This window comes from Gymnoscopelus braueri (assembly GCF_963280865.1).
Source record: "Gymnoscopelus braueri genome assembly, chromosome: 24".
Lineage (NCBI taxonomy): Eukaryota > Metazoa > Chordata > Actinopteri > Myctophiformes > Myctophidae > Gymnoscopelus > Gymnoscopelus braueri.
In genome coordinates, this window is record NC_137626.1 from 8,809,278 (window position 1) to 8,834,228 (window position 24,951).

The 24,951-nt window shown below is 41.3% G+C and overlaps 1 protein-coding gene and 1 long non-coding RNA gene across 3 annotated transcripts in view; one reads left to right on the forward strand and one right to left on the reverse strand.

Annotated features, from left to right (window-relative positions):
- Window positions 1-20,718, reverse strand: part of LOC308080278 (calcipressin-1-like) — a 42,595-nt gene extending 21,877 nt beyond the window's left edge. For both annotated transcript variants that reach the window (XR_013932679.1, XM_080422074.1), the window contains exons 1-2: window positions 20,363-20,718; window positions 18,371-18,510 (exon numbers count right to left, since the gene is read on the reverse strand). Coding sequence is in view for 1 of the 2 variants with exons in the window: in XM_080422074.1 (XP_080278200.1) it covers window positions 18,371-18,493 (123 nt within the window). In the remaining variant the exon portion in view is untranslated. The remainder of the gene's footprint in view (window positions 1-18,370; window positions 18,511-20,362) is intronic.
- The window catches only part of LOC308080286, a 408,660-nt gene that overhangs the window by 241,610 nt on the left and 142,099 nt on the right, over window positions 1-24,951 (forward strand). The gene's annotated exons all lie outside the window — the stretch shown is intronic.

Below are 24,951 nucleotides of genomic sequence, written 5' to 3' on the forward strand. Positions count from 1 at the left end.
CAACTGGGAAGATAGGATCCTGGTTTTAAAAAGAAAAACGGTGTGCGCCTGCGGACACCAACACAACTCATATTAATGATGAACTTGTGTCGGTCGGTCGATCAGTACCTCAACGCTGGCCATTAACCAGGTTACCTGGGAGCTAACTTTAGATCAGATTATGCTTTGCAGCATTCAGAGCATTGGTAAATATTTTGCAATATGGCAGAGGGCAAAGCAATGTGTGTTTGTGTTTGGTGTGGGTCACTGGAGATCGAGCCAAATTATGGTTGAAGAACTTTTTGTCTATGGTTTCCTTTTTGGGGGAGTGGTGGCGTGTGTTTATGTGCGTGTGCGTGTGTGTGTGTGTGTGTAACCGGGGGATGTTGTGATCATGCGTTTGACACGCAAACCAGGTCAGCAACCTTTGTGCCCCAACAATAGCCTGTTTTGCTTGAAAAGATTCTTAGTGGCAGAACGTTCTCATGACACGGAGATGTTCTGTTTTTAGACAGGCAGTGCGCAGAAAGTGGAGCGTGAAGGCGGTCCACGCGTTTGCCTGAGGTGTAAGGACAGTTTAACCTGGGAAGTGTTGAACTTGACATTCATTCAAGTGTTAACTTGACTTTCATTCAAGTGTTACCTTTCACAGAGGGTGCGAGCATCAAAACCCAGCCATGGGTATTTTGTGTTAAAATGTGTTAAAAAAGAATAGCTTCTCTACAAGCTCACACAGGTTATGAGCTTGTAGAAGATGGGCTATTTCTTTGGAATATAGCTTCAGTGGTTAATTACATTCGACCTGAAGTCCCTATTTTGCGCATGCCATTCAAGGATAAAACATTTACATACATTCAAATTATATTTGTTGTGTATAGGGATTAAGTGGTTAGTAAAGAATTCATGTAAATAATCAGGGATTTATTGTTGCCTTGCCGGTCACTTACTTTAGTGGTTCTCAAACATATTCCCTTCAAGGACCCCCAAATTAATGAAATGAAATGGAATGAATCATTAACAAAATTGGCCATGGACCTCCATCAAAAAAGCGTTTTTTGCCAGGGACCCCCATACAAGATTTGTGTTGACAAGATATTTTCAAAAAGCTGATGTACTGTATATAGGATTAAAGTGGTGAAACTAATTTGATTCTGTATCAACTCATTTTGCTGGGGACCCCCTGGAACCCCGTCATGGATCCCTGGGGGGGTCCCCGGACCGCCTGTTGAGAACCACTTACTTGCCCGTCTCATACAGCAGACACAAACCACTGCTTTTTGACCCACTGTCTCAGACAATGGGCAACCATTTAACTCAGAGGTCTTCAACAGGGGGTCCGCAACCCCTAGGGGGTCCGCGGAGGTACTGCAGGGGGTCCGCGAAATTGTTGTTTGATTAAACAATATTTTTGTTTTAAAACTTTTTAAAAACTTTTTTTTCCCCCAAAAATGTCAATTTGTCTTTAACTCATTGGCCGCCATTATCGCATTAATGCGATCTAATAAATAGCGCGCCTGGCCGCCAGGATCGCATTAATGCGATCTATGGTCTTTATTGATCTTTATGCTCTGATCACGCTATTCTGTTATGAATCAGGCTAAGTTTCAGGTTCCACTTACTTCAACCACCACTGCATCCGGTTTCATAACTTGGGTTCCGTTTCCGGTTTTACATTTTTCCCCCCAGTCATTTTCGACCATAATAGGGAAACAAACGGTTTTTCACACGCTATGAAAAACGATCGGAGACCTCCCCTCCTATAATCTATGGTCTGGGTGACGAACAGTCATCCCTGTTGTGTATCACATCGTCATTTTCTTTTTTTTGTAGTTTCATTTCCAATTTTATCCAACAAGGACAGAGAACTCAATCAGGATATAGATTAAACAAGTGAAATTGGAAGTGATGACACTAAGAAATTAGCAGACAAAATTTTAACTGGAACACTATACAAATTAAGCTTAAAAATGGGTACTTTCTCCTGATTGGCTGAGATTTTGACACCTACCGAAAAATGTATTTTCTGTTTATTAAAGAGCTGGAGAGACAGGGAGACATCTGTTACTGAACAAACACTCTATAGCAATGATTACTATCAGAATATAGTATTTTAACCTTTTAACAAAATACTTTTTGTTTTAACCAAAAAATATCACTTACCCTACCTTTAAACATAACATGAAATATTTTAATTTTACATTCACAACCAGCACATCTACATAAACGTTAAGGCCGAAAGATTTCAAATATAAAGTGCTGCCCACGCCCCCCCCCCCCCCCCCGGCCACGGATGTTACAAGTTAAAGCGCACAGGTCTAAGTACCCGTATCCTCCGTATTGTTCAATAAAAAGCTTTTTAATCCGATCGCTGGCCATTTAAACCGAAATCGGTTGGGAGGTGTATTGCACCATGATATATTATTACAAAAAATTTAAAAAATAGAGGTAGGGGGTCCCTGCTCCATCACCCCATCAGTTTGGGGGTCCCTGGCCTGAAAAGGTTGAAGACCCCTGATTTAACTCATTGGCTTTATTTGTTGTGGATTAGGGCGAATAAAAGAGTCATCGTGATATTCATGGACCAAATACTGTATGTCTACTTAGTGTCATGTCCTTTAACCCATTGCGTGCCAATCGCGTAGTTCTACGCAGTCGCAAACCTAAATAATTGCGCAGCGTGCCAGTCGCGTAGTTCTACGCCAAGTGGTATTTTTTTATTTATTTTTTCGCAGTGACACATTTCATTGTAGGTCCGGAAACGCCGCTCTAAGGCTTCCCCTAATCCGCCATAATCTCCGGTGTTGTTTTTCTCCGCGCTGAACGCTGTTTAATAGAAACTGCGACTACTGCAAAATGGACGATCGCCGATTGAAACGGTCTTCTCTGGGCCACTCACACAGCTACCCTGTGTGTCTACAAACAGTTGAACGCGCAATCTTAAGGTATTTAGCGAGGTCTGTGGCGAGGTGAAAAAAACAAAAAAACAACAATAAATTGCTGGCACTGGTGAGTACATTATGATATTAAACTCTGGCGTGGAATGTGTTAAGACCCGAACGCATCTGTGTCATTTTAAGATTTCTTTAGCAATTCAAAAATAGCAGATATACAAGCTCATAGCACGGCTCATAGAGCGGCTATGAGCTTGCTATTGAGCTCTGCTATTTCTGAAAAATCGTGGGCAATTTTTACAAATCTTTGAATATGTGTATATATATGTTTTAAAGCGAACATTTTTGACTCTGATCTGTGCTTCTGGGGGGTCCCTGGAACAACATATTTTGAGATGGGGGTCCGTGGCCAAATTCATATAATTTTAGGCGTCCGTGACATGAAAAATGTTCGAGAACCACTGATATTACAGCAACATAAGTTTTTTTTTAAAACGGTTAGGATTTAGAAGACATTGGAATCCCCAGAAGCAAAGATTTGAGTTAAAAATGTTCGCTTTAAAAAATATTAAAAAAATTGCACAAATTTTCACACAAAAAAAAATGAAAGAGCTGATCTACAAGCTCATAGCGCAGCACTTGGTGCCACGCTGTGAGCTTGTACATCTGCTATTTTTGAATAGCCAAAGAAATCTTAAAATGACACAGATAAGCTTATAGTGTTCCTCAAAGATATATAGACCATGGGCACTGACTGGGCCGTTGAGTTCACAGTTTTCCACTCATCAAAGTGCATGTTATCAGTAATTACAGCCAAACTGTAGAGCGTCAAGTTCATAGCCGCTGACAAAGGGGGAAATTATCATGTCATTCCCGTAGCACTTCAACCTATAAAGGTAAATGTTTGAACTTGATGTTTGAGAAAATGCGGTTTTATTGAAATATGAACCTTGTTTTCATGACATCTACTGCATTGGTTCTCAAAGTGGGGTCCGGGGACCCCCCAGGGGGTTCCAGGGGGTCCCCAGCAAAAGTAGTTCACATAGCATCACGAACATTTTAACCACTTAACCATTTATTTGTTGGCTATTAAAAAATAGCAGATCCACAAGCTCTGTCTATCTAGCGTACAGGCGATGTGCTCAAAGGGGCTCAAAGCTCGCAACGCGTCACTTCGCGGCACGTTTCGAGCTTGTAGATCTGCTATTTTTTATTTTTTTGATGCATTTGTGTGAATGTAGAATATGATCAAGTGGGGCATTGTAATTGACACAAAAAAACAAAAAGGTTAGAACATTGAGATAAAGAGGTTCCTGCAACGACAGCAACGACATCCATTTCATATCTCATGTAATATGGTCAGTGGTGGAAAAAGTACTGAAATTCTTTACTTAAGTAAAAGTACCAATACTGCGATATAAAAATACTCTGTTACAAGTAAAAGTCCAGAATTCTAAATTTACTTGAGTAAAAGTACAAAAGTATTGGCATCAAAATGTACTTAAAGTACCAAAAGTAAAAGTACTAAATATTTGAAAATAGCAGATCTACAAGCTCACAACGTGTCGCGATGCGACGCGTTGTGAGCTTGTAGATCGGCTATTTTCAAATAGCCTAGGTATAAAATAGGGTTAAAGTGGTTAATGTATGTTTCATTATATCATAGTTTATATCTGAAAAGTAACAAGTAACTCAAGTTTTCAAATAAATGTAGTGGAGTAAAAGTACAATATTTGCCTCCGAGATGCAGTGGAGTAGAAGCAAAAGTATTGGAAATTGGAAATACTCAAGTAAAGTACAAATACCTCAAAATTGTACTTAAGTACAGTACTTGAGTAAATGTACTTAGTTACTTTCCGCCACTGATTATTGTGCAGCGCTCGCTGCCTGCCTGACTGGGCAAACAAACAGTGATCAACTTGGAGGAGGCTTAGGGGCTAAAAATAGCCCTTGTTTTTGCAGAGAAGTGTCCGAGAGAGAGAGACGTAGATATTATTGACGCGGGGAGACGCTCGCCGGGCCAGGATGCTAAGAGAAGACCGCCGGAACGAGACGAACGTGCCCGCCGAGATGATTACGGCCATCAGGTGATCACACGTGACTTCTCCTGCATACAGAGAGCAGGTGTTACTGTATACCGAAAATGACTAATGGTATAGCGCCGCGTGTGTGTGTGTGTGTGTGTGTGTGTGTGTGTGTGTGTGTGTCTCTCTCTCTGATGGAAACTCGTGTGTGTGGAAAAATGAGTTGTGTAATAGTGGTGAGCTCTCAACTAAGTGTTGTTTGTTGATGTTAAACATTACCGTGTGTGTGAGACAGAGAGAGAGCGAGGGAGAGAGAGAGAGAGAGAGAGAGCGAGAGAGAGAGAAGGTGCAAATCATCTCCAGACCTCAATCCCATCCCATTGCGGTCTATGTGGGTGGGTGGGTGTGAGAGAGAGAGAGAGAGAGAGAGAGAATGAGAGAGAGAGAGCGAGCACTCAGCCCTGCATTTTTTCCATGCTCATGTTTTGGTTTCATCTTCCCATTTTTTCCATTCTCTCACTTGGTGTGTACACACACACACACACAGTCACACACACACACACACACACCTCGACAGGCCCTGACACAAGGGGACATGGAACCATGGAAAGTGGACCAAGCACATGGTAAGCCATAAACACGTAAAACAACTAAAAAAAGAACTTCATAAACCATAAACATGAGTGCATCGCTCTGTTCCCACACAGAGATGTGTGTCAGACACATTTCTCAAATACCATTCAACACATGGTATAGAATATATTATTATAAATCATGGCCCCCAAATGATTTGCCTAACGTGCAAATGTGCATTAAAAGATAAGACCATTATTGGGCCAAAGAATTAATCAACAAACTATACTATTAAAAAAATGTCAAATATTGGCCAAATTGTCAAATATTACCCAAGAACAGAGGCAAAAATTATGAAAATAGTCAATCTACTGTACAAGCTCACAAGCTCACAATACTGTACAAGCTTGCATCGCTAAGGGTCGGAGATCTAAAAAAACATTACTTAATAAAGTTGTTGGGGGGGTAAAATCACATAACAGTACTTTTTAAAAAAGTTTTGTGGAAGAGTAATAGATTGCTATGTTTTCTGGATATGAGCTAAATGTGTGTCTGTAAAAGACTAAATGCATTGTACAGTTTTGGACATTCCGTAAAGGCGATGGTGACAGTAAGAAAGAAAAATCCTTCTCACACCTGTGTTCTTCAGAAGTCTGATTTCAGTAAATGAAGACCTACAAATAGGTTAGAGATTGGGTTTGGGTTTTTAAACGTGTACACTTGGGAGTACTAGTGTTAGTGGTTAAACGCGGTTAGCATGACGTCATATCATTTCTACGCATTATCATTGACGTGCGCATGAGCCATGGACACGGCAACTGTACCTGCTATAGGGCTGTCAACTTCCCTCAGAAATGATATTCGAATATTGTTCTTAAAAATTTGCAGATATTCAAATATATTCGAATATTATTATTATTATTAAAAAAAAGATATAAAAAGAAAATTTCAGCTTTTTTTTGTTGACAGAAACAGTACAAAAAAACAATGTATCGAGTGCTCGGATCCAATAAAAACATATATTTTGCTTGTTTTTATAACTTCATACATTGTTTTTTGTATTGTGCCTGTCAAATAAACATTACATGAATATGTTAGTTTTCATATTCGAATTTACATATTTTCCCAATATTCGAATAATATTCAAATATGGAATATTGGTTTGACAGCCCTAATCTGCTATGGTGCAACTGATGACAGTAATTGAACACAGTGAGCAAAGCCCAACCATCTTTTCCCATTAAGACCGGGAAAGCATCTGTGTCATTTTAGATTTGAGCTAAAAAAGCATTCCTTTATACTTTGTCTATTCAAAAATAGCAGATCTACAAGCTCATATAGCGCGTCACTTCGTAGATCTGCAATTGAAAACTTGTGCAAATCTTTGAATATGTATATTCTTTTAAACCAAACATTTTCAACTCAAATACTTCTGGGGGTCTCTGGAACAAACTATTTTGAGATGGGGGGGGTCCGCGGACAAAATACATATAATTTTGGGGGTCCTTGACATGAAAAAGTTTGAGCACCACTGATATAGCAACATAGGTTTTTCAGAAAACTGTTAGGATTTAGAAGGCCTTCATGGGTTATTACAGACAGAGCCTACAGGGTGAACAGCGTCTAAATAAAGATAAACAGTCTCCCGTCTTTCTGGAAATGTTTTCCACCGTCCTGTGGTTTTCCTTGAAGTCTCTTTTATCAGCTACGGTTTCACAGCAAAGACTTCTAGTTTCTTTTAAAAGCCAAGCCATTAAAAATGAAAGTGAAACTTGCCTAGGGGGGGGGTTTAGAGTACACCGTTTCGTTCTTAATGTGCCGCTTGTTTTGATGTTAATGTTATGGATTTCGCGGCATCCAGCAACATTGGACATTTGATACGTACAGTACATTGGATAAACGTTAATATCGGAACTGGACAGAGAAGAGGCGGCTCAGCTGTCACCACTACTTGCTAAGGCAGAAAAATCAGCATGTGGAAAATATTCAAATGTTATGAAAAAGTACTCAAATGTTTTACTTAAGTAAAAGTAGCAATACTGCATTGTAGAAGTACTCTGTTACAAGTAAAAGTCCGGAATTCAAAATTTACTCGAGTAAAAGTAAAAAAGTATAGGCATCAAAATGTACAAAAGTAAAAGTACTAAAATGTTTGAAAATAGCAGATCTACAAGCTCACAACGCGTCGCGATGCGACGCGTTGTGAGCTTGTAGATCGGCTATTTTCAAATAGCCTAGGTATAAAATAGGGCTAAAGTGGTTAATTTATGTTTTATAATGCAATACTTTATATCTGCAAAGTAACTAGTAACTAATGTTTTCAAATAATTGTAGTGGAGTAAAAGTACAATATTTGCCTCTGAGATGTAGTGGAGTAAAAGTATAGACAATTGGATATATACTCCAGTAAAGCAAAAGTACCTCAAAATTGTACCTAAGTACAGTACTTGAGTAAATGTAATTAGTTACTTTACACCACTGCACATAATAGAAGGAAGAACTAATTAATGAGAAAGCAATTATTCGAGTGGCAATTAATCGCCGAGTAAAATGTCATTTTCGTGACAGCCCTACCCGGGACCCCCTGGAACCACCTCAAGGGCCAATGGAGGTCCCCGGGGGACCCCATTTTGAGAACCACCACCAAAGAGGGCAAGAAAAAGCAGCATGTGTCAAATATTAGAAGGAAGAACTAACGAATGAGAACTGCTGACGGTGACTTTGAAAAACAGAACAACAAGCATGTAACACTGTTAAGTTAAAATTATCCACAATATTTAAATAGTAAATTAATTATTTCAACTTTTCTGTGAATTTTTGTGTACACGGTCAACCGTTTAAACGTCCCACCCTAATGGGAGGAGCCTTGTTGAAAAGATTACACTATATAGAGTACAGAAGTCCTGAAGTCACTCGTTCCAAAAATAAACAAACTGTCTCGGCAATATTGTCAGGGAGGAGGTTCTGTATCGTTAATGATAGTCAGTCACTTATATTTGATACAGTCTGTTTCTGGCGAAAATGTAACTAATTCGGCGGAAGTAACATTAGCGTTTTCTCACCGTCAGTTGATGCTTCATATCCATAAGAGTAAAACCGCCGGGGTCATTTGTTTATTTTTGGAACACAGTTCTTATTTGACGCGATATTAAATACGTCTATGGGGATTGGGGGTGGATCTATAGGGGGTGGAAAACCGCGAACCAGGTAGACAAACCTAGGATGTGTAAATTACGTCAGACTTCGGTGCTCTATAGGCGCAAATCGAAAATCAGCATGTGGTCCATGAATACCACGATAACAGCCTGGCGCTTTCATATTGGTATTTATATAACTCCCACTCTAGTGAGTTTAACCACGGAAAGCTACACAAATGTAACTTGTTAGTGAATAAATTAATAAAATATAATTTTTACCTATCTGTATGGTACAGTAAGTTAATACAATATGCCCAACACAAAAATGTGGTTATATTGGGTCTAAATTTAGATTCGATTCTGACCGCTGCCGGTCATCAAATTATTGGCTTAGGAATGCGACAAAAACAAAAAAATATCCATGAATTCAAGTCATTTTGCGGGTGAACTATCCCTTTAATACTTCAATCCTACGACAGAGCGCTTGTATATAATTTGTCCGACAACTGAAAACATAAAATCTGGGAGCTTGTGGATCGGCTGTTTCTTGCCAAACGTTCCCCACACGTTTTCACCTATTTTCCCTGAATCTTCCGTGCTCGAAATAGGGACTCACTCCATGGTTGGAAAAATGTTGAACGGATCCAGACTGAGAACTGGAAATGAGGTAAACAAGACATGATGGTGAATGAAAGCTCTTTGTATCCGTCTGCTCATCCGTGGACAGCATCAGAATAAGGAACAGTGAATGCTTCTCGTTTCCATTGTGCTCTACCGTAGCATTGAGTCAGTGGATACAGTGCATCGACATGAAACCAGGTCACACTTTCCATTGGCCCACAGTATGGTGGGTGGGGGGGGGGGGTGGTACATGTGTACTGGTGTGTCAACGACTGGTCACTGGGAGAGCTGGGTTTAAGAGCCCCACTGAGTGGGATAAATGTCCAACTCCATTAAGCAGGTGCAGGTCACTCACTCTCTCTCTCTCTCTCTCTCTCTCTCTCCACTGTATTTAGTCATGAAAACAGGAATGTTTCCTAGCACTGACTGTCTCACTATAATTCACAGAATGTCCAATATAATTCACAGAATGTCCAATAGCGTACGCACAAGGGCTGCACCGTTATGTCTAAACTGACAATCCTCATCGTTTCTGCTCAATATCATAATGGCAATTGTGGATACAATGATGATTTTTGGAGGAGAAAAACTCATTTTCTTCATTTCTTTGGTGTGATTTTATGGTGCCTCTGTCAAGAGATGAGGCAAGGTTCAACAGCCGACCAAATATGATCACAAATCGATTGCTCACTTTTGAAACAAATAATAAACACAATGTGCACCTGACTCCAGTTCGCCATTAACGACGTTTGGACAAAATCTGTAGTAATGTAAAAAAAAAAAATCTGCCTCCTGCTGGCGCTATAAAAGGCTGATGTGAAAAATGCAGGACAGACGTTTTTCCTTGGCCTCTAGGGAAGTGTGCGTGTAAAGTTTCACACCGATCGTCCAGTTATAGGTAAAAAAAAAACATGAATCGGCCTGCTGTAGCGCCACCATGAGGCTGATTTGAAAACTGTAGGGTGCCGTTTCTTTCTCGGCCTAGTGGGAATATGTGTATAAAGTTTCTTCGATGACTTTAGTTCAACTGAGGGGCAGCCACTAGTATCATCATCCACTAACACCTTATCAGAATGAAAATAACAGGTGCTCACGTGTACGTGTACAAACACACACACACACACACAGTGGAATTTTTGGTCATTTGATCTCATCAGCTGACCCACCAGAATTCCTTGCAGACGAGCGGTGGAAAAACAGTTGGATGAATGGAAGGAGGGAGAGAGAGAGAGAGAGAGAGAAAACAAGTCATCTTTTCACCGGTGAGACTCTTTGTCTCCTGGCTGTTTTCTATTCCACTGTCGTCAGCAGCCTGGCCGCTCCAAACACTGACTGCTTTGTCCGTTTGTTTGCCTGTCTCTCTGTGTGTGTGTGTGTGTGTGTGTGTGTGTGTGTGTGTGTGTGTGTGTGTGTGTGTGTGTGTGTGTGTGTGTGTGTGTGTGTGTGTGTGTGTGTGTGTGTGTGTGTGTGTGTGTGTGTGTGTGCAGGGCTGAGACATCATTACATTATAGTAGTGGTACCGATTCCCACAGACTGGCAAGACTACGGAGTAAAATAAAAGTGCAATGCACCTGTAAAAAGTTTCTTACAATTAATTTGTCCGAAAATATCTACATTTTCTAACTGGTGTTTGAGTGCATCATCCAAGCAGATTGTGAATATTACACAGCAATACAGCAACAATATTTTATTCAGAACAAGGTAAACTTGTTCTGAAGAAAAGCGTCGTGAGCTTGTAGATCGGCTATTTTCAAATAGCCTAGGTATAAAATAGGGCTAAAGTGGTTAATGTATGTTTTATAATTCTTGTCTGCAAAGTAGGCTAACTAGTAACTAAAGTTTTCAAATAATTGTAGTGGAGTAAAAGTACAACATTTGCCTCTGAGATGTAGTGGAGTAGAAGTAAAAGTATTGGAATTTGGAAATACTCAAGTAAAGTACAAATACCTAAAAATGTTACTTAAGTACAGAACTTTACTAAATGTACTTAGTTACTTTCCACCACTGAAAGCAGGCGTTCTCAAACTTTTGGAGGATCACCAAATTGTTATATATTTGTCCGCAGACCCCCCCATCTGAAAATGTTCTCCAGCAGAGAAGATTTGTGTCAAAATATTAATAGTTTTCAAGATTTATCAAAAATGCTACTTCTGTTGTGAATGAATGATGCAGCTTTTCCGGCATTATGTTGATACAGTACGTTTTTCCAAACATGCAGTGACTCACTGATCTGATCTTGGCTGCTATTGACCCGGACCGTGTTCAGAATAGACTCGAAAACACAGTACAGCGCAGATGGATGGTACTGTAGCTGTCAAAAAACAACAACTTCAACCACTTAACGCCTGAGGTTCCGATTCTACAAAACAGGTTTTTTTTAAATACTTATGTTGCTATGTCAGTGGTTTTCAAACTTTTTAATGTCAAGGACCCAAAAATGTATATGTATTTGGCCGCGGACCCCCATCTCAAAATATTTTGTTCCAGGGACCCCCCAAGAAGCAAAAGATTTGAGTTACAAATGTTCGCTTTAAAATATATATATATATATACATATATATATATTCAAAGATTTGATTCGATTTTTCAAAAATAGCAGATCTACAAGCTCGTAGCGCGGCACTCGGTGCCGCGCTACGAGCTTGTAGATCTGCTATTTTTGAATAGCCAAAGTGTAAAATAATGCTTTTCAGCTCAAATCTAAAAAATGACACAGATACGTCCCAGGTCTTAATGAGTTAAGCCCCATATACTTTGTCATAAGCCAAACAAATAAATACAAACATCCAATCTACGAGCTCACAATGCGTGTGACGTGTAGATCCGGCTATTTTTATTTACAATTTCCACCAATAATGATACGGTGGCTAAAAGCTTTTTTACATCAGTGGAATAAACGCTGACGCCAGAAGGCCAGGAGGACGAGAGAGGGAGAGAGTACTACTACAATGGAGGCATACAAGGAGGACAAAGGCAGGATCTGATCCTAATAAAAGACAAGAGGGACAGCGGTGACTGTGGGAAACTTGCTTTTGCAGTCGGCGGGGGTGCTTTTACTGCTTACTAGAAAGTCAAGTGTGTATGAATTGCATTGCAATCCCTGAGGAATTTTATGACAGAGAAACAAATGCTCTTTCCTGAAAAGTTAGCCTGCTGAAATGGAAGTTTTGAAAAGTTTCTGAAACTGTGTTTGAAATTGACACAGATCTCCTCTGAGACCACACACCGGACCGAGTAGACAGAAATGCAGAGGTGGATAAAAGTGCTCTTTTTTTTTACTTAACCCTTTAAGACCTGAGGCAGATTCTACAAAATGTCTGTTTTTAGAATGTCTTCTAAAACCGTTTTTAAAAAAAAACCTATGTTTCTATGTCAGTGGTTCTCAAACTTTTTCATGTCAAGGACTTCCAAAATGTATATGTATTTGGCCAAGGACCCCCATCTCAAAATATGTTGTTCCAGGGACCCCCCAGAAGCAAAGATTTGAGTTGTTAGCTTGGAAAAAAAATATATTCAAAGATTTGCACAAATTTTTACGATTTCTCAAAAATAGCAGATCTACAAGCTCGTAGCGCGGCACTCGGTGCCGCGCTATGAGCTTGTATATCTGCTATTTTTGAATAGCTAAAGTGTAAAATAATGCTTTTTTAGCTCAAATGAAAAAGTGACACGGATGCGTTTCAGGTCTTAATGGGTTAAGTCTCAATACTGCGATGTAGAAATACTCTGTTACACGTTAAAAGTCCGTAATTAAAAATGTACTTCAGTAACAGTACAAAAGTATCGATATAAAAAAATGCAGTTTAAGTACCAAAAGTAGAAGGTACTCATTATGCAGAATGTCCCGTTTCAAGTTTTCAAATGTATAAAACATCTTTTGAAAACAGCAGAAGTGACAGTGTGAATGAATGTGAGGTCAGACTGGAGTCAACACTGGTGAACCTGAACGAGCCCCGCCTCCAAACTACAAAAAAATCCTTCTAATGACCTTAATGGGGTTTCAGAGTCAGAGCTTTGTCAGCATCTGACGAAATGCCTGCAATCTTTTCCATCGAGCCCGTCTTTTCCACTGCAGAGACACCTGCACAACAACACTCCCTATCTCGTCTCACACACACACACACACACACACACACACACACACACACACACACACACACACACACACACACACACACACACACACACACACACACACACACACACACACACACACACACACACACACACACACACACACACACACACACACACACACACACACACACACACACACACACACACAGAGAGAGAGAGAGTAATGACAGGGTTGTAATGAATGATTGCCCAAAAACCAACAGCGGTCCAATTCTGCCACACCCGTTTTGGTGAGGAGACACACGATGACTCAAGTCTTCCAGTTCCATTGTGGAATTCTACTGCTCCCCCCCCCCCCCCCCCCCAACTCAAAAACAGGGCAGGGGTCTTCAACAAGGGTGGGGTCCGAGACCCCAGGGGAGGGTCCTCAGGGTTACTACATTTTTACATTAACCACTTGAACGCTAGCATCCCTTTTCTGAGGAGAACTTAAGCCAAAAATAGCAGATCTGCAAGCAGATCACAACTCACAGCTCACAACGCCTCACTCAACGCTCTGCGAGGCGTTGTGAGCTTGTAGATCGGCTATTTTTTGGCAAAGAAGTATGGTGTAGAAGGGGAAAAATAGTATATAGAGAGGGTCCCTGCTTCATCTCTCCCTCAGCTAGGGGGTCCTTGGCCTGAAAAACGTTGAAGACCCGTGCCCTACAGAGTTAATAAGACTAATGTGTGCTTATATCAAAGCAGATACACATTTTAAGATAAGATTTACTGACCCTTACGCACATGAACAGTATACGGTATAGTGTCACGATTCTGGAGCATAACATTCGGCGAAAATAGCACACCTACAAACTCACAACACAAGGACAAACACCAAAAGAATGCATGGCATTTTGGGATGGCCTTTGGTGGAGGACAGACAGACTTCATATCTCCCTGCTGTCTTTTGTCAGAGGCATTATTTCATCCAGGGTCCCGGCCGTCCTGTATACGGCCGGCTGAAGTTTAGCTCTGATGAACACACCTAGAAACACCAGACATTCATCACAACTGGTCTCTGTACGCTTCCCATCTCAGAAACTAATTCAATGCAACACACAGTAATGTATAGACTAGAGCAATGAAAGAGCTGCAATGTCTTCCATCACAACTCATACAGGCAACAAGTAAATCTGATTTTAAAAATAAATTAAAGTAAATATCTGATGTAATCTGCTCCTAACTGCTCACTGTCTAATGTTTCTACATAGTATAACTGTATTTGTAAACCTGAATTGGTAACTATGGTTGTTGAGACACCTGCATTAAGGTCGTAACACACGGCAAGCGGTTCACGCGGGCGGTACCGCTCGGATCAGCGGTGATCGCGCCGCGATCATCGTTGTTTTTTTCCTCCTGCGCGGTGCGGTGAAAAGAAAACCTCACCAAAATCCAGCTCTTGCCGCCCGCGCGCGCGCGCACAAACGAGCACGCGCGCGAGAATTTCACAGGGCCTCACCGCCCCTCGACTTCTCCGCGCGTCCCAAATAATCGCCCGCCTCTCATTGAAAATTAATTACATAGGCGCGTTGGCCGCTTGCCGTGTGAAAGGACCTTTAGAGTTCTCAACGGGCCTGAAAATTAAGGCCCGGCCCTAACTGGGCCGGCCCGAATAGGGCCCGTCCCGAACAATTACCATAATGTTAGGGCCAAAAACCCACAAAAAGAAAACGGGAAAACAACAACAAACAACAAAAATTAATATATATATTTTTTTTCATGGAACCCGGGGCTCGGCCCGGCCCGACTAATTAGCATACATTTTCGTCTGGGTAGGGTCGGATGCGGGGAGAGAATTTGAGAACTCTAACCTGCATTTCGCACCGTAATCTATGGAGGTCCAACTTTCTGTTTGCTTCATGACATAATTATGCACAGCTTTGACCTCCTGGGCGCCTGCCTGCAGTTTACTGACAAACAATATCATCATCACAGGTTTCTGATGCTAATAATGATAGGATTGGCAGGGGGTACTTATCTCTGCCAGGAGTGTGTGTGTGCGTGTGCGTGCGTGCGTGCGTGCGTGCGTGCGTGTTGTCTGCGGCTAATCTCACATACTAGACCGACGGGCGTCATACAAAACTGCGTGTATGTAAAATGAATACGTTAACACCAGTGGTTCTCAAAGTGGGGTCCGGGGACCACCCCAGGGGTCCTTGAGGGGGTTCCACGGGGTCCCCAGCTAAATGTGTTAATACATACAGCATCGAAATCATTTAACCCCTTTATCCATATTGTATACGTTGGCTATTCAAAAATAGCAGATGCACAAGCTCGCAAAATAGCAGATGTACAAGCCCTCAGCGCGGAACGAAGTGAAAATGTAAAAGAAAATAGCAGATGCACAAGCTCACAAAATAGCAGATGTACAAGCTCTCAGCGCGTCACTTCGTGCCGCGCTGAGAGCTTGTACATCTGCTATTTTTTTTACATTTTTGAAAAATCTTGAAAGCGTTAGAAAAATGTTTAATTAATAATTTGAACACAAATCTTCTCATCTGGAGGTCCCTGGCACAAAAAAAACACAAGTCAGCTAAAGAGCCACTCTTGGTAGTAAGAGCAGTAAAACCAACAGTGAAATTGACTCACAGTCACACAAAGTAATATGGTCAACGATGTTTCAGGACGATGACTCTAAATAATTGTCTGTGTTGTTCGGTGCAAGCATCTATTATCAATAATCGATATCAGTCTTTACACATAAATCGACAATGGCGTTTCATATAAGGCGTTGGGGGATGTCAAACGTAGAGATGCTCATTATCTAAACGACCCTTTAGACACAGATATGAAACTTTATGGCCATTTGGAAAGTTTTAATTGGCTCAGTAATGACTATGGAAAGTGTGTGTGTGTGTGTGTGTGTGTGTGTGTGTGTGTGTGTGTGTGTGTACATGTTTGTGTAAATCACATCATTTGCTCTAGATGTTGCGTAATTGGGTCAGTCAGACTTGCATAACCTTTGTGTCAGAGGGTTGAGTTCGACTGCATGAATCGTGTTATTTTCACATGATTCATGCATAAGTAGTTACTTCACATATACACACACACACACACACACACACACACACACACACACACGTCAGTATTACTTGTGCAAGTACACGATATTACTGCCTTTGTGCGGATAGCAACGATTTAGGATGGCTATTTTTTGTAATAAACCTAACCCCTAAATCTAAACTTAAACCTAAAACGAACCCCTAAATACCTAATCCTAACCCAGTGACCCCAAACCTGAATATTTTCCTAATTCTAACTGTAGCTCTAAAATAAAATAAAACATTTTAAAAAATCGTGGGCGGTGTGGTCACAGTGGTCATCACAGTGATGGAAGTTCACTTCAAGAAAAGTAATATTGTGGACCCCTATATTGTACACCCCTAACTTAAAAAAAAACATAAGTGTTTTTTTTAAGTGCATAGTCCTATTTATAGGGCTATGCACATGTGTCATGTGTTCACTAGCCAATCACAGTCCTGAATAGTCCTGAATTGGCCACCATAGTGTACAATGGTGGCCAATCACGGTGCAGGGTTAGGGGGGTACAATGGTGGCCAATCACAGCGCAGGGTTGGGGGGGGTGCAATTGGACTACATGTCCAAACCTCACATATAGGGGCGGTTTCACCGCCCAAAAAATAACATTTGTCTTGTGGGGTCTGCTCTGGAATTTTGGCCCTCACTTGAGAAAAAAACATCACTAGAATGTTTTTTTCCATGGTTGGACCTCAAAAGTATAGTAATATCTGTAGTGTACACCAGGGTTTCTCAAAGTGGGTGCCGTGCCCGTGACACAAGTCCAGGGGTGCCGCGGAATACTTAGACCCTCTACTTATATATATATATAGTAAAACGGAACTGAGTTGCACTGCACATTCTTTTTCGATCTACACCAAATATTTCACCAAAGCATTCACCGAAAATAAGCGTTGTGAGCTTGTAAGATGAGCTATTTTTTGGCAACTGTTCCCCCCAGAATATAGGGGTGCTGGCGTTCAAGTGGTGTAAGCACTGTATGAGGTCTGTCCTAATGGAAACGGATATTCTGTCAAGTGGTCCTCGTGACATACTGCATCTTGGGGCGGCAGTGGCTCAGGGGTTAGAGTGGCCGGTAGAGCGGCCGGATGGGAGTCCTTGGGCAAGACGCTGAACCCCTAATTGCTCCCGATGAGCAGGTTGGTGCCTTGCATGGTTTCCTCTGCCTGTCTGTGTGTGAATGTGTGTGTGAATGGGTGAATGTAATGCACGATCCATGTAAAGCGCTATCCAAAGCCTTTGGATAAAAGCGCTATATAAATGCACCATTTACCATTTATCTTAGGCGGAAATATTTACACATTTACGTAACCGTGATAGGACATAAATATAAGATTCTATAAACTAACATTCAGGGGTGCCGTTGATGAAAAAAGTTACTTCCAGGGGTGCCCTGAGCCAAAAAGGTTTGAGAACCACTGGTGTACTCATTACATTACAGTCATTTAGCAGACGCTTTTATCCAAAGCGACTTACAATAAGTGCATTCAACATAGGTAGGCAACATCGGTGCACTTAAGACTTCTGGAGCCAGTTGCACCACCTCACACAAAGTTCAAACTTAGCCTAGTTAAATGGCTTTTAAAAAGCCATTTAAGCTATAACTAGGCTAAGTTTGAACTTAGTGTGAGGTGGTGCAACTGGCTCCAGAAGTCAAGTGCATTCTCTTCTAAAACAAGCAACTAAGAGTATATACTGTATACTAAGCGCTAAGGTAAAAGTGCAATATATCAGCTAGCTACTTTCTTAACCAGATGAGACAAATAGGAAAATCAAATGAGCCAGAGCTAAAACCAATAAGTGTATCAAATAGACAAGATCCAATAAAACAAGAGCTTGTACAACTAATTGACAACAAGTAGGCAAGGCTAAGAGGAAGGGTCAGGGTAGTGTTTCCTGAAGAGGTGGGTTTTCAGCCTGCGGCGAAAGACACACGTACACACACGCACGCACGCAGGCACGCACACACACACACACAGAGGCTTACCTTCAGAGTGCCGTCATTGAACAGGTGTTCGGCCACTTTGCAGGCGATGAGGGCGTTGGGCAGCTCGGTGAACTGGACGTTGACAGGAACCTCGTCTCCTTGGCTCTTCTCTGACCGCTGCATGACGACTGGGACGTTGACTGGGTCAAGAACAAAACAGGAGGAAACAAGGACGCCAGAGAGAGAGAGAGAGAGAAAAACGCACGTAAGGAAATACATTCATATCATGCAAATATAGGAGATCAGTTTTTTACCTTCCTTTCCAAATAATTTCACTGATTCTTTTGGGGTTTTTACATTTCTGTATGGATGTGTAAATCTGAGAGTGTACAAATTCTGTACACTCTCAGATTTAAAGGTAGTGCAAGTGATAATTTTGGTTGAAACAAAATGTTTTTTTTTGTGTGTGAAAAGTTCATACTTTTCACACACAAAATCAGGATCAGGAAATACATTCACATCATCATAATTTTTTTTTACATTGTATGGATGTGTAAATCTGAGAGTGTACACATGCAACCAAATGGACCCGTCCATTACGTACACTCTCAGAGTTAAAGTTAGTGTAAATGGTATTTTAGTGAAAAGGTTATTAAAGGGATAGTTTACCCCCAAAATGACTTTTTTTCCTATCGATTAATCACCCCATGGAGTTCATCGATATGTTTTCCGTCTGATTCCTAAGCCAATAATTTGACTAATAAGACCAGCGGGACCGGTAGGCAGCGGTTCCGGTAGGAGACACAAAGGAGACTCTTTGTGTCTCCTACCGGAACCGCTGCCGGTCATCAAATTATTGGCTTAGGAATGAGACAAAAACAAAAAGATATCCATGAATTTAAGTCTCCATGGGGTGATTAATAGATAGGAAAAAAAAGTCATTTTGGGGGTAAACTATCCCTTTAATCCCTATATTCTGATAGTAATCACTGCTACAGTGTTCAGTAACAGGGGTTCCCCATCTCTTTGGTAAACAGGACACACTTTTTCCAGGTGGTATGCCAATTTCATCCAATCAGGAGAGAGAGAGAGATCCCATTCATAAGCTTCAATTTTACAGTTTTAATTGTGTCTCCTTATTTGTGTGTAATCACATCCAGTTTCACCTGTTTATCCTCTACCCTGTATGAGGTCTTTCTCCTGATTGGGTCAATTTACAATTTAGGCATTTAGCAGACGCTCTTAATCCAGAGTGATTTACAGTAAACAATGTAAACACGAGGTAATGCATCAAATGCATAGAGATAGTAATCTAGGATCATAGGTAAACCAATAACCTACCATCAGTCTCTAAACAGTATAGTATAAACAAATCAATAATCTGTACATTGAAACTATACACAACAACAATGACCTGGCATCTGTCTACATAACATACTATCTCAATTACATTTTAGGCTTTGCATAATCAACTTGGTATCCTGCCCTGAAAATTGTATGTGTTCTGTTTACTAATGACCTGGAGAGACATGGAGATCCCAGTTACTAAACATTCTATACCAATGATTACTATGGGAATATAGAGCTAGTACATACTCGCTCTCTCTCTCACACACACTTACTGTAACTTCTCTCACACAGCATCTTATTACATTATTCTCTCTCTCTCTCTCTCACACACACACACACACACACACACACACACACACAGTATATATTGCATTATTATTCTCTCTCTCTCTTACACACACTTAATGTATAGTATTCTCTCGCTCCCTCACACACACACACACACACACACAACTGCATATTATTACATTATTATTATTCTCTCTCTCTCTCTCTCTCTCACACACACACACACACACACACACACACACACACACACACACACACACACACACACACACACACACACACACACTTACAGCATCTTATTAGAGAGAGAGAGAGAGAGAGGGGGGGGGAGAGAGAGAGAGAGAGAGAGAGAACCTTATTACATGATCATTAACACATGATATCCACAGTTACAGCACTGATAGATATACATACCTGTAATAAGACCGAAAACATTAACTCATGACAGTCCACGTTAGAACCGGTCTGTTGCACCGTATCAGAGCTTTAAAAGCAGCGTATTAGAGCTTTAAATAGAGCTAATAGATAAATGACGTTATGCTGCAGCTAGCTGGCTAGCATCTCATGCTAACCTAATGTTCCTACTAAAACTAAACCCTCTAAATAAACACAGTGAAACCCTCAGGGTCTTCATTAACACCATCCAGGGGTCTGTGTGGGTTAGTTATCTATCTTATCTGGTCTAAACGGAGCCGTAATAACCTTCATAGAGGTGTTAAAGTGCAGTCTGAGTGAATAAATCACAGAGCTGTTGTTGTGATGGAGCTGCTGCTGTGAGTGTGGGCCCGAGAGATGAGGAGATCAGCGTTGCCAGGTTTTGAGAGAAACAAGCCAACGAGGTCTATGCAAACAAGCCCCCAGAGAAGCCACATGACATGAGCACTTTAAACGAGTGGTTCTCGAACTTTTTCACGTCAAGGACCCCCAAAATTGTATTCATTGTATTTGGACGCGGACCCCCATCTCAAAATATTTTGTTCCAGGGACCCCCCAGAAGCAAAGATTTGCGTTGTTAGCTATAAGCTTGTAGATCTGCTATTTTCAAAACAAATCAAATGTGAAATATTTGGAATATTTTTTTGAAACATTTTAACAACACAAATCTTGTGTGGGGGTCCCTGGCACAAACTGTTTTCAGATGGGGGTCCTTGACATGAAAATGTTTGGGAACCACTGGTTTAAACAACATTAGGAAACAAACAAGCCCAAATAAACAACTAACTACACTTTATAAACAAGCCCAAATAAACAACTACACTTTAGAAACAAGTCCAAATAAACAACTAACTACACTTTATAAACAAGTCCAAATAAACAACTAACTACACTTTATAAACAAGCCCAAATAAACAACTACATTTTAGAAACAAGCCCCGAAGCCCATATAAACAACTATACTTTAGAAACAAGCCCAAAAAACATGCAACCTGCAACTACCAATATTTTACAAGCGACTTTACAGAAAAACAAGCCCAAGCTCGCTTATAATAAGGGACATGGCAACGCTAATGAGAACGACAGGAGATGACGTCACGTCGAGTTGAACAGCTGATGTGCGCATCCGGTTTGGTTTCCTTCCTCCTCCGCAGATCTACAAAACATCTGCGTCACTGTGTTGTGAACTTGTGATCTACAAAACATAAGCCATGAATATTTACTGCATGCTGAAATTCTTCATATACCTTACATCACATTTAAAAATATATTTTAGAATATAATGGAATAAAATATTAATATCAGTGGTGTAAAGTAAGTACATTTACTCAAGTACTGTACAAAGTACATTTTTTTTCTACTGTTCTTTAAGATGCGATGCACTGTGGGCTTGTAGATCTGCTATTTTCAAACGATTTTTTTATAAACATTTTATACATTATTTTGAAAACCTTTGAAATGGGACTTTCTGCATAATTAGTACATTCTACTTTTGGTACTTTAAGTACATTTTGATACCATTACTTTCGTACTTTTACTCAAATAAAATAATAATTCCGGACTTTTACTTGTAACAGAGTATTTCTACATTGCAGTATTGATAGGCCTACTTTTACTTAAGTGAAAGTAGCCCAACCACAAACAATTTTAATCAAGCATAATATTTTAACTTGCTTTACACTGACCTCTTGTGGTACCCTTGAGGTATTACAGTTCTTAACACGAGCTGCGGCTCAATACTACAGTACTGTGAATAATTAGATCAGTGCTTCTCATGGTTGGGTCCGGGGACCCCCAGGGGTCCTTGATGGGGTTCAAGCTAAATGATTGATAGTTAGGAACCAAACAAATGGACCCTTACAGGTCTGAAACTCCTCCCTAGATAGTGTTCAAATGGAAGAAAATAGATCCATAAAAAGATCTGTAACTGTGACAGTTATTATGGGGGTTCAGTGTGGTCTAATGCAGGGGGGGGGGGGTGTTCCCAATTAAAGGACTTTTAGGACCCTTTTAATACCTCAAAAAAGCAAAGAAAAAGAAAGCAAGAAATCAAAAGTAATCAACAAACTATACTTAAAAAAAAACTGGTCAAACATTGGCCAAATTGTCAAATAATATAAGAAAGGTCCAAATTGTGAAAATAGCGCTGTGAGCTTGTAGATCTGGTATTTCACTATATTTGTCTGTGAAACCGTGGACAATTTAATTCCTCAACTCCTGCATTCCAAGTGCTTATCGGGGTGGGGGGTCCCCACTCCCCAGTTCAAATATGATTGTTTTGGGTGGTCACGGCCTGCAAAGATTGAGAACCACTGGTCTAACGCACTCCAAACTGGGGTTCCTTGAAATGAAAAAAGTTTGAGAACCACTGACTTAGACGCAGAAGGTTATAGTTAAGGTTATGCAGATCATTGGAGCTGAGGATCCATGCTACAGTAGGCCCATAGTACATATCTAAGCACTTAGAGCATCCTTCCTCATACAGTATGTACGTCTTTTATGTATACACAGTCAAATCATATCAGTGTTTATTAAACTCTGAGAATGTACAAATTGAACCATATGGACCGGTAAAAAAATAATAATTCCTTTGTAGGTTGATTGATTGAATACTTTATTAGTCAGAAATGTAAACAGCATGTGGTACAGTCAGACATTAAGGATAAATAATGATACATGTCATCAACAAATACAAAACACTATTATGTAGCCTATAAAGGAGAAAAAGGACAAATGACAGCAGTGAATGACACCTCCTTTCAATGGGAATTCACCTCCCCTTGTGGTCTCCTGATAGATGTTTATTTTTTATTAGGCCAATTTCGAAAGCAGTCCTTTAATGAATGGTGTCAGGACATTCCACATTTTGGTGGCAGAGAAGTAGAATGAGAATAGCCATCTCTGCTATGATGAAGACGATATATGCTAACAACTCCTGTACTGTAGGTATGACAACCTTTTCAGAGACATTCTTTCTTATATAAGGTGCAGACCCATGCAGAGTAATCTGATTGGTCAAATTCCAACCGGTGTGTAATGAGCCCGTTTCAAAGAATGCATTTCTGAACTGTGAAAAGGCAGTGAGCGTTTAACTATCTTTTGCTTGTCTTTGTGTACATCCGTGTGTGTGTGTGCGTGTGTGTGTGTGTGTGTGTGTGTGTGTGTGTGTGTGTGTGTGTGTGTGTGCAGTGGCGCGGGAAGGGGGGGGCTATGAGGGCTGCAGCCCCCCTGGTGTTGGATAGACAATTTTTTTTTTTTTTAATTAAAAAAATACATATAATTTTTAAAGTCTATACACACACACGTATAAACAATGATGTATTTAACTTTGGAGAATAAAATATTTGCTGAAAAAGGTGAAAAAAATCAGCCCCAGCCCCCCTTGGAATAAATGACTTCCAGCGCGCCTGTGTGTGTGTGTGTGTGTGTGTGTGTTAAGGAACTTTAACCCGAGTGGTGCCGGTCACTGGGTGGCATAGGCGTTTAAGCCCTTGGTCATGTGGGGATCAGCCACCACTTAATCCTCTGGAGAGAGAGAGAGAGAGAGAGAGAGAGAGAGGGGGGGAGAGAGAGAATGTGCATATTATTGGCCAACTGTGCCTAAGCACAATATGCACCTCCAGCCCTCATAGCCTTAAGTGAAAGTGGCAGCAAGTATATGTGTTTTACTGAACACCCGAGTTCCCTGCGACGTCCAAACTCTACACCTAGATGACGTACATTCTTCTTGGCACTTGACACCCACAACCCTGGCCTGGACTACACAAGCCTCCACCTCTCCCTGGAACCTCAGACCCACCCCGGAGGTGTCGGAGCTAGTCAGCATAATCTCACATCTTGGAAGTCTGCTCCGGACTCGGCGACGTCTCTCTCTCCCCTGTAAGCTCCCTTTGGACCCATTTGGGAATCTTGGAGCCCTTCCCGGAGTCTTGGCTCCTTTTTCAGAACTTCTGACCCAGTAAGTGTTATAATTTTGTCCTCCACCTTCCAATCCTCCCCCGCCGCCCCCCCCTAAATGGCCCAGTCGGACTGCCAACCCAGCGCGGACCTGTCGAGCAGCGCCGTGGTCCACCGTCCGGTGGGACCCTGCGCCGAGCTCCCATCCGAGAGAGGGGGAGATGAGGGGGAAGGGGGGCAGGGGGAGGAGGAGGTGGAGGAGGTAGAACTCGCAGAGGAGGTAGGGGAGGATGCTTTGATAATGGGTGAGGCGGAAGAGAGGGACGAACAGAGAGAGGGAGAAGCCGGGGAGGCTCCGGGGGGCGACGAGGAGCGGGCGGAGGGGTGGAGGGAGGGAGGGGACGGAGAGGCAAGACAACAGGAGGAGGGAAGCGAGGGAGAGCTTCAGAGGAAGGACGAACAGGTGGAAGGAAAGAGCAGAGAGGAGGAAGAGGAGTCAAAAGAATCGGAGAGAGACGCTGAGAGTTTATGTGGCTTAGAGACAGAGTTTGTGGAAGAGACGGACAGAGAGAATGAAGATGACGCCACGAAAGATGCAGAGACATGGCTGCCAGGGGTTTCGAATGTGGACATGGAGAGTACGGGTGACACAGGGGATGGAGGGGAAGACA